The sequence below is a fragment of the Calonectris borealis genome, chromosome 1, assembly GCF_964195595.1.
Source record: "Calonectris borealis chromosome 1, bCalBor7.hap1.2, whole genome shotgun sequence".
In the NCBI taxonomy this organism is placed as follows: domain Eukaryota; kingdom Metazoa; phylum Chordata; class Aves; order Procellariiformes; family Procellariidae; genus Calonectris; species Calonectris borealis.
Genome location: NC_134312.1, coordinates 175,495,246 through 175,511,509, shown reverse-complemented (window position 1 = coordinate 175,511,509; position 16,264 = coordinate 175,495,246). Strand labels below are relative to the sequence as shown.

General features: G+C 39.8%; 1 protein-coding gene across 2 annotated transcripts; it reads right to left on the bottom strand.

Moving 5' to 3' along the window:
- Nucleotides 1–2,298: 2,298 nt before the first annotated feature.
- MZT1 (mitotic spindle organizing protein 1) lies at nucleotides 2,299–16,173 on the bottom strand. 2 transcript variants are annotated; one of them, XM_075139133.1, is made up of 3 exons: nucleotides 16,075–16,173; nucleotides 12,357–12,502; nucleotides 2,299–9,889 (listed from the first exon to the last, which is right to left on the bottom strand). In XM_075139133.1, exons 1-3 carry the CDS (start codon nucleotides 16,121–16,123, stop codon nucleotides 9,866–9,868), a joined length of 219 nt encoding a protein of 72 aa, XP_074995234.1. In that variant the 5' UTR covers nucleotides 16,124–16,173; the 3' UTR covers nucleotides 2,299–9,865. The 2 variants fall into 2 exon arrangements, with proteins under 2 accessions (XP_074995234.1, XP_074995231.1); XM_075139130.1 differs by lacking the exons at nucleotides 12,357–12,502; nucleotides 16,075–16,173 and adding an exon at nucleotides 11,959–12,283.
- Between the last annotated feature and the right edge of the window lie 91 nt (nucleotides 16,174–16,264).

The window sequence follows — 16,264 nt, the reverse complement described above, 5'->3', positions numbered from 1 at the left end:
AATCCCACAGACTAAAGGGTTCTTTAGTTAAGAAGGAAAAAGCATAACAAGCAGCTGTGTACTGAGCTCAAGCCAGATAAATTAAAAGAAGAAATAAGGCACACAAAGTTTAATAGTGGAGATGATTAACTATGGAACAAACCAACAAAGGAAGCAGTGGATACACTATCTCTATTAATGTCTTTAATTCAAGAATAAATGTCTTTTTGGATATGCTTTATCTAAACACAAGTTATTGAACTCAGCAGAGAGGCTGTTGGGTGAAATTCAAAGGCTTGTGAAATACAGGAAGTCAGAGTAGATGATCTAATGGGAATATTTGCAAAGACTAATCTTAGCCTCAGGATACTAGTCTCCTTGGGTTACCTCTTCAGTCAATAGTTTCCTTTACAGAGCAATTCAGAGATGAAGAATAACTTTAGTGCTCAGATTTGCCCCTTTCCACGAGAGCTTGCCTCTCTCCACTGACTGCAGAGAAAAACAGAGGTTTAAGGATAGTTGAAATCACATGGGTTTTTCACTAAAATAGCAGCATCCTAAAATACAAAATTACAATATTATTAAATATTTGGGGAAGGGCTTAGTGGGTGAACTGCAGAGAGGATGGAGACAGGGATGGGGACAGCTCACTTCTCACTAATTAACCCCTGATAACCTAGTCTGATTATGCTGGCAGCTACAGTTTGTCCCTGAGAGATTATCACCTACGGCAAGAGGCTGAAGATTAACATGGCACTTCTTTCCCACCCCCTTAAACATCCTACTTCAGGAAATCTCCATCCTTCCTCCATTCCCCTTTCATTTTGGAGACCACAGACAAGCAACAGATCCAGAAACACATTTGGTGGACAGAAATGAGCTCCTGGCCAAAGGGCAGGTGAGAGAATTGATCCTGCCTCTACTTTCTTCTTCCACTACTGGAAATGGTAGGGGGTGTCTTAATTCTTACCTGATCTGCCACATCTAATAAATGTGGCTATTTATTTGGTATTTATTTTAAACTGTGATGCTGCTATGGTATTGGTACATCATTTGGTATATCCTCACTAGGGAAGCATATCTCCTTACACTACAGTTAGTCTATATGCCACCATTATCTCGATTGTGCCTTCTTGTCTTAAATGTTGTAGATTGCTGACTAACTGCTAGAAAGTACATAAACACCAAAAGGGAAAAGCTAAAGTGGTTATGAACTACAGAGGGTTGCAGAACTTCCTTCGGTGCAGTTTCTAAGACAGTTTGTGTAAATTTTATTATTCTGAATGAAAGGAAAAAGATGCCACTACAGAGTTGCTATGCTGAAAACTCTGTTGTGGCTATTTTACGACTGGTATGACCCATTTGAGTAAAAGTTAAATGCATAAAATACAAAATGTTAAGTGCTTAAATCTCAGTTCTCTCTTTTGTGAGCCAAAGTCATGCAATCAATAGCACACTTTTTTATTCTTCCTTCTAGTTTTAAAATGTTTTCAAAAATAAATCAAAAGGTTAAATTGCACCAATCCTTCATTAAACTGGAAATTGATCCTAAAATACTATTTATTAGAATCCATGCAAAACTAACAGAGGGGTATTTTACAAAGCTGCAGCAGTGGTTGCAAATGTTTGTCTGCCATCTAGTGGAATATGCAACAGTTTTCAGTAATATTTATATTTATCCTCTTGTTTTGTGTTTTACAAATGTTGGAAGTTCTTAAAAAAAATAATTACAGAAGTAAGCATGAAAAGAATGAAGGATAATGGTACCCTCATAAAATTCTTAAACAACAAACTTTAAATGCTGCAAAGACAAAATAGTCACCTTTGTGGATACAAAAGTCTGTAACACAAATCAGGTTGGGTCAGCTGATTATCACAGAAGCTGGGATAGAAAAAGACAAATCAGTTGAACACAGGCCAAAGCTCTGGTTTTTTTTCTGCCTGAAATTTTTTCCTAGATTTTTTTTTGCCAAACATATACCTATAAACAGACGCCAAGTATGACTCGGATACCTAGTATTTAACACAGCACAGGACAGTAATATAAAAAGGCAAATAAAAGTTGTATTTTAGAAGAATGAAGGATATCCCTGCTATTTATGTGCTACCTCTACACACAAGATTGGCATACATATGTCAATGCATTGGATACCTACACTGCACACTGTAACACTCTAAAGGTATTTTAGGGATACATAAATACAGAAGTTTGTGCACCAGGACACAGAGCAGACTTGGCCAAGCAGAATATTGTGCGGCTCCAGTCTCTCTGATAGTTGTGCTCATATTAGGAACAGTCGAAATAATTCTATCGAAACTGTTTCCAGGAGAAAGATGAGCCGCCAAGAAAACTCTTTATCGAATAGTGCCTGATTATCTTGGGGAAATATTGTAGAAATGACTGCTGAAAAATTGGAAAACATTGAAGCCTGACTCCCTCTAATGAGAGAATTAAAATTGAGGGAAGGGGAGAGAGGAAAATGGTGAATCGTGGCAGATGTAGTTGGCAGAAAACCCAGCTGACAGAAGAGAAATGGGAGCACAAGACGTAGAACGACAAATTATGATAACACTATACTGAAAGAAAATCTTTGGAGCTTTAGTAAAATTATTTTCATTTTTTATTTTAATTATTGTTATTTTTTAATATTTTGATGAAGGAAAACAACCTATTTTAACTACAGTAACCTCCCATGGGAAAACTAAAGGATCTGCCCAAACAAAATCATGTCTTTATGTCACAGTTAAGATGAACAGTGTCCATACCCACTGTTGGTTCATGTCCTGTATTGCTATTTCGCTAACTTCAGTAAAACTTCACAGGGTGCAAAGTCAATGCTGAATTTGGCCAAACACATCTAAAAATGGAATGGCTGCTGCAAAGTCATCTAACCAGACCAGACAGATAGCCACTGATTGACGACTGGCAGCTTTATTACTGATGTCGTTCTCAACACTGAAATGCATAGCCCAAGATACCATACTAAAAAGATAGGCCAGATTATCAGTCTGTGTATGTGCCATAGATACTCTTCTGCCTTCAATGTGAGTGCAATCATCACAGCATGCAGGAATAGATAGCTGTGCATGTACCTCGCTGAGTTGTTCCTATGCCTGAGATTGGTTTCACCTGAACAGTCAAGTTAAACAAAACATTCATTTTTTTAATTAGAAAAGCGCTTGATTTTAAAAGATCCTGAGTTTTACTTCAGCCTGTATCCCTGTATATACATTTGATTTGATTTAGATTTTATTTTTTACATTTTCAAAGTTGTTTTTTTTTCAAATCTCACTCCCAAGGTAACAAGACAGCAAAACAGGTAACAACACAGTACATTTGTGTTTTTACTGAACGATGCCAATGGTGTGTTTTAAATGAAAGTTGTCCTTCATAAGTTGAAGTATACTACATCAACATCTCACATGTAAACCCATAAATAATAAAAAAAAATAGCAGATTAACATTTCCACCAATGTTCAAATAGAATTCAGTACACTTTTTGTCTTTCATTCTCTGCTGATAAAATCCCAAGTTCAGCGGTTCACTGCTAGTGCTCATGCTAGGTGATTGGTCTTCAATCCTCTGTTATCACCCTTGATCTTTTAAAGGTTGAAATTACTTTGTCACACCTTTCATTCTTTGGAATTCTGTTTTCCAAACTTTTAATTAAAAGTAGTATTTGTGGTTCAAAGATTTGAATCTCCACTACTAAAGGCATGCCTAAGTCCCTAGCTCAGATCATGCATAGTAACGCAAAGCCCCACTGTTCAGCGTTAGCTCTCTTTAAAGCAGGTTGTCTATAGCCACACTACATAGCATTTTGTCATGGGTCACTGCTGATTCTTAGGTTGTTGTCAATTTTTGTGCTTTTCCTTTTAATTCAAAGCATATTCAAATAACCAGGGCTGCAGGGTTTCTATAGCATGAAACTATAAGTGTGCAAAAGTAGATGGGAATGTTTGAAGGGGAAGAATGGAAGGACCCAACCCGGTGCAGCCTGCTGGGAGCAGTCCCAGGAGTGAAGTGTGCCCACAATAGCATTCAAGTTTATCTCAGAGGGACCCAGTTGATTGACTCAAAAAGCAAGTCTAGGATTGAACCAGTATTTGCTCAGCTGGAGACCAGCAGGTGGGAAAAGCACATTCATCTGACAAATATACATGCACTTTTCACAGATACAGTTTTATTAGGTCAAGTGTCTTGGCCTAATCATCATCCAGCATTTTTTTAATTTTTTTTTTTGTTGTTAACAGACTTTTTGGTTAACGTAATTGCCTACGAAACAAAAACTCCCAAATGTTAACATGGAGACCTCAGGATCACATGTTTGTCTTTTTGTTCTAGTACTCTACAATCTCCTGTAAAGTTATTTTCTTACTTAAGTTTATCTATCTAAAATGTAATTATATAATTACAAATGGCAGTGATCCTGAAAGTTATCTAGAATGCCATGCTCTCTGCAGGACTGGATCCATGATTGTGCTTAAGCTCTCACAGCTGTGCTATATGTGACACTAAAGATACTCGCTATAAGAATGAGAAACTGTAAGTGGTAGGCAGGACTGCATTTTATTCACAATCACTGAAAAGGAATGACAATAAACAGTCAGTTCCTGCCATAGGTCTCCAGTGGCACTCTGCAGTCTTTGCTAGGTCATGTGCTGCTTGACCTATTCATAATAAACCTCAAAATATTAACCTTTTGACAAAGTGACAAAATTTGCTAATGATAAAGTTAGTGAGGGTAGTAAGACTACTGGCAAACTGTGAAGAACTGCAGAAAGACATACAAGACTGATTAGGAAATAAGATGGCAGATGCAATTCAGCATAGATAAACAAAAAATGATACACATGGAGATAAACAACCTTGTTTCACATATGAAACAATAGTCTCTGAGCTTATTATTACCACTCAAGAGTGAGATCCTGCAGTTACGCTAGATAATGCCATGAAAACAGCTGAGTGCTCAGTTCAAATTAAAAAAGCAAGTCAAGTATTAGGAATTACTAGGAAAGGAATAAAGAACACGAAAATAAACAAACAGGTCAGTACTTAACTACATGGCTAATGCTGCGTGCAGTTTTGGTTTCCTTCTCAGAAAAAAATATATGAGACCCAGAAAAGTTTTAAAGGACAACAACTACAGAAGCTATTCTATGCCTTTAGTCAGCCAACGAATATGTTAACTAACATATTTCAGTTTAGAAAAGAGGAAATTTAAAGGTGAATGTTATACTTCTGCAGAATCATGACTGGCACAAGCATGATTGGTAAAGGTCTACTGTGCAGGGAACATTAAATTAAGCTAGTAAAAATCAGGTTCAAAATAAACAAGAAGTGGCAATTCTTTATGCAACAGTCATCGATTGATAAAGGCTGCTGTTATTCAGGAAGCATATATAGTCCAAGGGAAACTGGATGTGTACTGGAAAAAGAAGCATTGGGGATTATTAAATAGACAAACCATATGATGTTCAGGAAAGCCTGGAATAGAAGACACTTGGAAACTAGAGGAACACAGAAGGAAAAGAACCAAATGTGCTTGCATTGTTCTTATCCTTCCTCAGGCATCTGCTTTTGACTACAAAAGAGGCTATTGTGTTAGAAAAACCTTTGGTCAGGACCCGTATAGCTATTCCTATGTTTATCTTTTCAAGAGTTCCAAGAGCATGTAAGGAAGAAGCACAGAGGAAAAGCACGTGCTGTTTGCTTGCCTTCTTACAGTTAAATGTAGCAGAAGGTGGTGTGTGTTACAAATGCAGCCAAGGCTTCTCAGCCACCAATGCTAAGTCTGAGCCCTCACGTTCACATAGTGGGGATGCTAATAAAGTGATAGGCTTTTATTTTACAGCACAAAACCATTTCCAGTGTAAGACTTCCTACTAGAGGAATTTTCTTGTTTTTTTCTTACCAGGAGAAAGAAAAAAAATATATTTCTTGTATTTGTTCTGGATGGTACCCCAAATCAAAAGCGATCAGGAGTTCTGTTATACCAATTCCTAAGCACATTTGTTCTGCCCAGTATTTTGAAAGAAATTTTGCCAAGTATGCTGAGGAAAAGTATATAAACTTTCTAGGTAACCAGAGATCTGCCAATTTTAAGAAACATCTCTTCCCTGCTTTCAGCCCAAATATGCTAAATATTCAACCTTACAAGGTTTGCATTTCATTTTGTAAATATGAACTATTAAGTATAACCAATGTTACCATTTAGTTCCATGTAATAATCAAAATGATGCATTTTTACGTTTATATCCACCAAATTAGGTTTTTGAATGTCAAAAACATGCCCTGTTTCTGTAATTCTGCATGACAAATGGCCTACCAGCAAATGTCTAAGTGCATAAAACCAGTAAGTTTATTGATGGTAAAATGGTAGGTGCAATTTACTGGACAACTCAAGAATCATATATAAATTGTTCTCATACCGCATTTGCAAGCCGGTTTTAAGCATTTCAAGGACATAGAACCAAAACTGAAATCATAGAATCATAGAGTCATTAAGGCTGGAAAAGACCTCTAAGATCATCATGTCCAACCGTCAACCCAACACCACCATGCCCACTACACCATATCCCTAAGAACCTCATCTACACATCTTTTAAATACTTCCAGGGATGGTGACTCCACCACTTGTCTGGGCAGCCTATTCCAAGGCCCGACCACTCTTTCAGTCAAGAAATTTCTCCTAATGTCCAATCTAAACCTCCCCTGGTGCAACTTGAGGCCATTTCCTCTCGTCCTATCGCTAGTTACTTGGGAGAAGAGACCAGCACCCACCTCACTACAACTCCTTTCAAGGTAGTTGATAATAAGGTAGTTAAGGTAATTCAGGTAGTTGATAATAATAAGCGCAATAAGGTCTCCCCTCAGCCTCCTCTTCTCCAGACTAAACAACCCCAGTTCCCTCAGCCGCTCCTCATAAGACTTGTGCTCCAGGCCCTTCACCAGCTTTGCTGCCCTTCTCTGGACGCGCTCCAAGACCTCAATGTCCTTCTTGTAGTGAGGGGCCCAAAACTGAACACAGGATTCGAGGTGCGGCCTCACCAGTGCCGAGTACAGGGGCATGATCACCTCCCTACTCCTGCTGGCCACACTATTTCTGATACAGGCCAGGATGCCGTTGGCCTTCTTGGCCACCTGGGCACACTGCCAGCTCATGTTCAGCCGGCTGTCAATCAGCACCCCCAGGTCCTTTTCCTCCGGGCAGCTTTCCAGCCACTCTTCCCCAAGCCTGTAGCGTTGCCTGGGGTTGTTGTGGCCGAAGTGCAGGACCTGGCACTTGGCCTTGTTGAACCTCATACAGTTGGCCTCGGCCCATCGATCCAGCCTGTCCAGGTCCCTCTGCAGAGCCTTCCTACCCTCCAGCAGATCAACACTCCCGCCCAGCTTGGTGTCGTCTGCAAACTTACTGAGGGAGCACTCGATCCCCTCGTCCAGATCGTTGATAAAGATATTGAACAGGACCGGCCACAGTACTGAGCCCTGGGGAACACCGCTCGTGACCGGCCGCCAACTGGATTTAACTCCGTTCACCACAACTCTCTGGGCTGGGCCGTCCAGCCAGTTTTTCACCCAGTGAAGAGTGTGCCTGTCTAAGCCGTGAGCCGCCAGCTTCTCTAGGGGAATGCAGGGGGAGACAGTGTCAAAGGCTTTACTGAAGTCCAGGCAGACCACATCCACAGCCTTTCCCTCATCCACGAGGCGGGTCACCTGCTCATAGAAGGAGATCAGGTTGGTCAAGCAGGACCTGCCTTCCATGAACCTGTGCTGGCTGGGCCTGATCCCCTGGTTGTCCCAGACATGGCTCGTGAGCGCCCTCAAATAATCTTCCCTGGCACCGAGGTCAGGCTGACCGGCCTGGAGTTCCCCGGATCCTCCTTCCGGCCCTTCTTGTAGATGGGCGTCACATTGGCGAGCCTGCAGTCGTCCGGGACTTCCCCCGTTAACCAGGACTGCTGGTAAATGATGGAGAGGAAATCAAGCTAGTAAGTTAGAAAAAGCCCTGGAAATACATAAATGCAAAACAATCAAGATAGTGACATTCAAGGGAAGTCGTCAGAATTCCTGTATTGACCAAAGATCTGGCAATGGAGGAAAAGAAAAAGCACTAGCAGAAACATGCACTTTAATAGGGTTTCAGAATTATTTTGGGCACATTTGCTATAGTTTACACAAAATTTTCAGAGTTTAAGTTTCACAAGTGAGAACTCACAGACTTATATGTGGGTCCTGAAAACAGCAAGAATGCTCCCCAGTCTTTTCTCATTTTTGACATATAGCACCAAGTCTAGATAAAGTTAAGTAGAAGAGCTAATTGTTAGTTTGTTTTGATCTGACCTGGTGTTTTCATGATGTTTTACTGACTTTTCAGATTTCCTAGGATAAATTTCGTTGTTATCTTTTCATACTAGGGATACCTTAATGTTTTCAAAAAACATTACACCCAGTATTCAAAAGTTATAAATCTGAAGTTACAACACCAATTTACAAAGGATTTTAAGTGTTCATATGAGTAAGCAAACTGATACCACTTAAAAGTCTCCCAGCTTGGTTATCCAGAAGTTCACAGCATCCTCCTGGAACGATTTTTTTGGCCAGGCTAACTGGAAATAATGCTAAGTGATTCAGTGTAATATAAATATTTTTCTATTCTCTCTGCCAGAAATACGAAGTATTTAGTCTCCTTGATCACTCTTTGTAGAGCTATGACCTAGAGTGCATACGATGTAAACTCTTAAAGTAGAAAGAACTTTTTTTCTCTGCCCAAATATAAAGTTTGGCTTAACTAAGATTCCAAGTTCATCTCCAAATGTGCTCCACCCTATTAACCTTGGAGGTTACTTTAGGTCCCATTAACACTACACCTTAAAACAATGCCAACAAAAAATTGAAAAAGCTTGAACAGCAGCAGATGAAGAAGACAAAAGAAAACATTTTCTTATGAAGTAGAATTTCCTGGATGCAAGGATATTTACTGGAAAGTAACATGATAAACAGTTTACTGTATATACTATAAACACTTGTTTTGGCATCAGTGAAGATTCCTAGTGCTGAATGAGAAGAGATTCCTACACCAAATGACTTTTTAAGACTCGTTGATTCCCATCAACCAAATCCGATGCTTCTCATACATGCTTTGACTAGGAAGTAACAATATAGCCTTAATATTTTTAGGTCTAGTAGTCAGAACAAATGTAACAAACTAGCATCTGAACTCCGTAAAATATTCCATGTAATCTAGAATTTAAATTTACATACATTTCTGCATAGGTAACCAAAGTTCCTTTGTTATCCAATTTAAAACACTTTTTCCAGCAATTTGAATCAAAAGGATAATTCATTCCTACATTATCAAAAGTTCTTTATTTCTTACTTTCAGATTGAGACTTAAGTCACTACCCTTACTCTAATTAAAATAAAGTCAGGATGGGCTTCATTCCTATCTGGTCCACAAAGCAAAATTGTATATGTAGTTTTTCATCAAAGCAAGAGATAATAAACAGGATATATTAGCACTTCTAAAGGATGCATTAACAAGCTATACTCATTATAACAATATTCGTTGGTACACACTAACTAGTAAGTTCAGCAAGTGTGCAGTATCTGACAAGGTTTAAAAAATACTGGATGCCAAAGAAGAGCAATTGCACTATATTCACAAATAGCTCACAAAAACACCAAATAGTGAGATTATTGGTGAACTTCTCTTATTAAAAAACTTTTCAAAGCTGTTCTATACATCACCCTTTTCAAGATTACAGAAATTTTCTGAAACCTTCACACACACACTTATTTCACTGTTTTCCGAATAGTGGCAATCTTCAAAGCCTCTGTTAACTTTAACTTGGCATTCTTCTCATGCAGAAGTTTTCTCCCATGTCAGCCTGTCATATTTTCAGCGGCCTAGAAACAGAAAAATCATTTATTGCAAGTAGACACCATGTAGATTAAATTTTATCTTTTCTTGTAACTATTTTAATTTACATAGGGAACTTAAAAGTCTAAAAATAACCTACTTATGAAAATTATAAGAGGTGTAGTGTTGTTCTCTAATGAATACTTTTTTTTTTAAATAATGCTGTCAGCTGCCATCAGCCTTTACTAACATAGCCATTACTGTTTGCTTGTGTTAAATTGTAAATCCTGTATCCGAGCAGCTTGTATCCTGTACATTTTACCCTAATGCTTTCAAGAAGAGCTCAAATGCATGAATTTTTTTTTCCTTTGGAGTTTACTTCTTTATACAATTTATGGTAATTATTATTCCCACTCATACAGATATATTATTGACACAAAACTTCGAAGAATGACACTAATCATAACTGCATAAATCACACTGCCAATTATTTGATCAAGGTCATCAGTAAGTATTTTTGCTACTGAATAACTCAACCCAGCCAACAAGGTACAGTTGTTGGAGACTGACATTGGCAGATTTTAAGCCAGTTATGGGACAAACCGGCAAATGATAGCAATGGGAATGATAAACTAGCAAAAGCAAAGGAAGAAGTAAAAACAGTTCTCAATTACTTATAGAATCATAGAATAGTTTGGGTTGGAAGGGACCTTTAAAAGTTCAGTGGGCAGGGACATCTTCAACTAGATCAGGTTGCTCAGAGCCCCATCCAACCCGACCTTGAATGTTTCCAGGGATGGGGCATCCGCAACCTCTCTGGGCAACCTGTGCCAGTGTTTCACCACCCTCATCGTAAAAAACTTCTCCCTTATATCTAGTCTAAACCTACCCTCTTTTAGTTTAAAACCATTATCCCTTGTCCTGTCGCAACAGGACCTGCTAAAAAGTTTGCTGTCATCTTTCTTATAAACCCCCTTTAAGTACTGAAAGGCCGCAATAAGGTCTCCCCGAAGCCTTCTCTTCTCCAGGCTGAACAACCCCAACTCTCTCAGCCTTTCTTCATAGGAGAGGCGTTCCACCCCCCTGATCATTTTTGTGGCCCTCCTCTGGACCCACTCCAACAGGTCCATGTCCTTCCTGTGCTGAGGGCTCCAGAGCTGGACACAGTGCTCCAGGTGGGGTCTCACCAGAGCAGAGTAGAGGGAGAGAATCACCTCCCTTGACCTGCTGGCCGTACGTCTTTTGATGCGGCCCATCAGGATACGGTTGGCCTTCTGGGCTGCGAGCGCACATTGCTGGCTCATGTCCACCAGTACCCCCAAGTCCTTCTCTGCAAGGCTGCTCTCAATCCCTTCATCCTCCAGCCTGTATTGATACCGGGGGTTGCCCCAACCCGTGTGCAGGACCTTGCATTTGGCCTTGTTGAACCTCATAAGGTTCACAGTGGCCCACTTCTTGAGCTTGTCCAGGTCCCTCTGGATGGCATCCCTCAGGCCAACCTGTCAAGCGCACCACTCAGCTTGGTGTCATCTGCAAACTTGCTGAGGGTGCACTCGATCCCACTATCTATGTCTTTGATGAAGAACTTATATACACATAGTTAAATATATATGTATGCACACATTTAAGCATGTACACAAATATAAAATATGCATGAGCATAAGTCAGAAAAAAGTTAAATTAAAAATGAAGTAAAAAATTTGAAAACCGGTGAAAAATAGCCCTGACTAGCATCCATCTAGTAAAAAAATCTGTAAGTTGAATTTTCTAAGAATCAGAATGCAGTCTTCCAGAACAGAGATAGGCAGGCTAGATATAGGTTTCCCCTCCACCTCCCCAGAAACAAACAAATATAAGATACAGTGTAAAAGAAATCCTGATGTTTAGGTAGACAGTAAAGAATGAAAATCCTTTTAAAGGCAAGTGAGGATTTTAAAACCATAGTTACCCTCTCTACTAGCTAAACAGGTAAATGCTAAATTATGAAAAGCCCTATATATACCACACACCATGAAATCCCCTCGTTTGTCTTTGGAGAGATTCAAAGCAGGTTAGCGTGCTAAAAACAATATGGTAAAAACAATATGTGAAGGTTACATTAGCAAGCTGCACGTACCTGTTTACAAGTACTGCTGCATACTGTTAGGCCTGAGGTTGTAGAAGTGAGGTGATATGGGTTGAAGGAGAAAGTAGCAAGCTACTTGTGATATGATGCAGATAAAGGGGCAAATGGTGGCTACAGATGCCCAGAATAAAAATCTGTGTGTTTCGGTTATTGGTTTCTTTCCTTCAAAAGAGTTAATCAAATTATTTCTGAAAAGACTTTATTCGTACCATTTCTTGCTTCATGTTCCATTCAGTTGTATACATTGCCTTTTCTATGGAACAGTTCATTTCCTTGATTTAAAAATGAGTCATATCTTAAAGTACAATTTACAAATTGAAGTATAGCAAGTTGAACATAGATCTGACTCTTAAAAACAAATTTATAGGCTTTTTAGGCAAAAGCGTTACCTTTAGAGCTTCTGTAGCCTTACGCAGTTCTTTAATAACAGATGATAACGCTTCTGGATTTATCCCCTGTTCACAAAGCCGCACACAAATAGACAACGTCTCCATATCCAAGCCAGTGTTTAATATTCTTGAAATCTCAAACAAAACTGCAACAGAAAAAATGAAAGCACTTTAGTCCCTACAGACTATGAAATTTCAATGATTGAAAATGTTATTCATCAACATTTAATTTCTACAGTAGAGTCTGTGATCACAGCAATTGTGGAAAGCTCTTGCAGTCTGAACCTCAACAGTAGCATTCATGTTTAGCTTTACAGCATAAGCTAGAAGCCACAGCTTCTGACATAAATACCATGCTTTTCTGGTTCAGCAGACTTAATACTGGATAATGGCTTTTGAAAAATAAAAAAAAAGTGAAGAATTCAATAATTAACATGCTTGCCAACTATGTAAAAAGTAGGCTATAAGAATAATCCGTGCTTTTGAACTCCAGATACTGAAAGTCCTACTAAAATGGACTGGAAGCACATTCTTAAAGCTTTTATAGAGAATGTCAAGAGTTTTCTAGCTGCCTCCTTCCATAACTAAATCTGGCTTTAGGTCTAATATTAACACTGGTTTAAGGATAAGCAATACTATTCGATTTTTACATGACCCAAATCAAGAGCAGCGCCACATGTCAGTATGAAACCTCTTGCAGAAGGAGATTCCAGTCAGCTTTGTGCAGAAACAAAGATTGATCTCTCTCCTCTTCCAAACCTTCCCTTTTCTTTATACTTATAAACAGTTTGTTATATATGTAACAGAACAACTCACTGAGATTTTATTTCTGGTTGCTACAGTAATCTCCTTCCTGAGGCTAAGCCCCTAGCAATACACATTGATTTTGAACAGATGTTATTCACACTGTTTCTGTAAACAAACCTCCCCCAAACAAGGAGAAAGCGAAGTAGGCGGCCTTTCTTACCACGTAAAACCAGCATGGCAAGTGACGACTGTCCACTTGATAGCTATGAAAATATTCTACTACTTTAGTACACCAAAGACACACTGCAGCACACCCTCAGAGTCACACTCACCGAGGCCAAGACATTAAAGGCCTAATGCATCCCGTCAATTCCACCGAAATCACAGGGAAATGACAGATGCTATGAAAAAACCTCTAGGTGTGATAATACTCCTGAAGCCCACACAAGTAGGTTGGATTAAGAATCCACGCAAGTTTAAGACATGAAAGCAGTCTGTCAGACCAAAGCCCTAGCTACAAGCCACAAGGGGAGCTTCCTTCTCCACAACAAGGCTTTCCATTCCCACTGGCTTGAAAGCAAACCATTCCAAATGCATGCCACATGCACACCCTGTCCACACAAAAGCATCTTCAATAGCCAGATAAAGCAACAATAAATGGATGCATTTGCAGTAAAATGCCATTAGGCTACAGAACTGACTAACTGACTTTATTTCTGGCAACTTCCCAAAAATAAACAATTCTTAGTTTCTTTAACCATTTAAAGTTTATCATAAAATTTACTAAGCATGTGACATATTTAAAGGCAGAGCAGTAAATCTAACTAAAAATAAGTTCCAATTTCCTATGTCAGCAAGAGTTGTGGTCACTCATTTCTAATAGGAAATAACTTTAGGTGTTGAGGCAGCATCTTTGGCAGAGAGATGTAGCAGTTTCTCCACAAAAAATTGAGCTCTTAACAATTCTGCAGAAAACAGCTGCTAAATATTTATACCTGACATTCTAGATTAGGCATTTTACTTTTCTAAACTACTAAAGATATAGAAGAACACTTTCTTTTAATACCAACCCATTTACTTCCATCAGGTGCCTATTTCTTATGCAGTAAGTTAAGACCCAACACAGATTTCATGTTCTATTTAAAAAGGTCTAAAAAAAGTGTCCTACAAATATTTTTTCTACTCATTATGATGGGCCCTCATCAAGAAAAATCTGATTACATGGACACAGCTATCATACTGCTTTACATTTTCAGTTACTTCATCAAAGCACTTTAAAAAAGTACTCTTATAATGGAAATTTCAAAAGATTAATGTTATTTTGAACAGTAAAAAAAACCAAAACAATTTATTTATTGAGTGCAGTAAAAGTTCATACATGAGGGTATTTCTACGACTTTGTTTAAGTAAATCTTTAAAGATCAAGCACATTTTTAAGTTAATGGAAATCTGTTTTCTTCTAAAAACACCTAGCCTCAGGAAGAGATTGAATTATGAATGTCTATCCTAAATAAAATATACACATTGTTACACAGGAAGCCTGGGCTTCTAAGTCTGAAGGCTAGTGCACTTTCCACAGCAGTTCTCACAAGCCTTACTTTGTCTTTAAATCCACATATCATCCCTCCCACCTAACACATTCCTGCAGAAGTGGAGAGAGGGTAGGTGTCAAGTACAGTTAAGAGAACTTAGATTCACAGTCCTTCCCAAATCTCTCTCCATCTGCACAGAATGGTCTTATCCTCTTGAAGCATCAGAGCAGCCATAATAATCCTGCTAGTCCTGCCTTGCCTCCAGCAGCAGGTCAGAGTGAGTAGATCAGCAGCTGAAACACTAATTTTTACACCAGTTCAACTCACGAAGGTCTTTGCTAAGGAATCCTTATCTAACAGTAGCCATAACTATAATACAAGGGAATATCGTGAGAAAGTAACAATCGCAAAGCAACACCCCCCTGAACACAGTCTCTAGTCCCTCATTAGGGCATTTCCAGAGAAAGACTTTGTATTTAACAACCCTCAGGGGATTTCCTGGTACCTTTCCACTCTGCCTGAAATCCCTATAAGCTTTTGGCATGACCACTCCATGGAATTCCAGTTTCACACTACACATTGTTAAGAAACACCTCCTGAACCTGCCAGCTCTGATTCCTCATAATCAGGCTGGAACCGAACACCTGATCTTTACTCACCCTCCTCTCATTTCTCATGGTTTATAAATCTCTGAAATATTTCCCACTACTCCCAGTGCCACTTCTCTCACATTCCCCATCCCACAACAGCACCAGGTTTTTTGTATCAGAAACTGTTCTAGTTCTGTAACACTGACCGCCCTTCTCAAAACTTTTTTGCTGCGTGTTTTTGGTTTTTTTTTTTTAGTAATTTACTTTGGTTTCCTGACATGAGCAGTTCACAGGAACAAGATATCGGGGTTAAGATCTGCTGACACTTATGGCACCACAGGGTCGGTCCTTCCTTCCCCTTCCGCGCAGTTCCTTCCCTCCAGTTTAAATCCAAGATGCACTGAGCCAGGTGACATAATTTGCATTAACCACTTCAAATAATGAGAAAGAATAGCAAATGTATATATTTATAAATATTAAAAAATAACACTATTCTAAATTAAATGCTTGACAGATAACTAAAAAAAACCAACCAAACAAGAGAAGTCACACGAGGTCCAAAGGCACTGGCACTACACACACTTGACGTGTTTCAGACATTACGCGTTACATAAAGTAAAAAGAAACTGCTATGCGCTAAACCCTTAAGCAACTGCAAACCGTAATCCTCTTCGCAGGAGAGGCGCCTGTGTTAATTACGAGCCGGCTCAAGGCCCCGCAGCCTGCGGAGAGGGGCGAGGGCAGCACCTGCTCGGAGAGGCCAGAGGCCGACCCGGGGCTGCCGGCGCGGCGGGCAGCAGGACCCGGCTGCCGTCCCCCGCCCGGAGCGCCCCCGTCTCCGCCACCCACCGTCCATAGTCTCCCGCACCGCGTTGAGGCTGGCGGCATTGCTCGCCATGGCGACCCGGCACCGCCCCTCACCTCCCACCCGGAAGCGGAACGAGTCCTCCCCCCCCCCCCCCCCCCGCATCAACATCGTTCAAATCCTCCCGCCCCCCACCCTCACGCCCCACGTGACGCCCCAAACGGAACCCGTTCT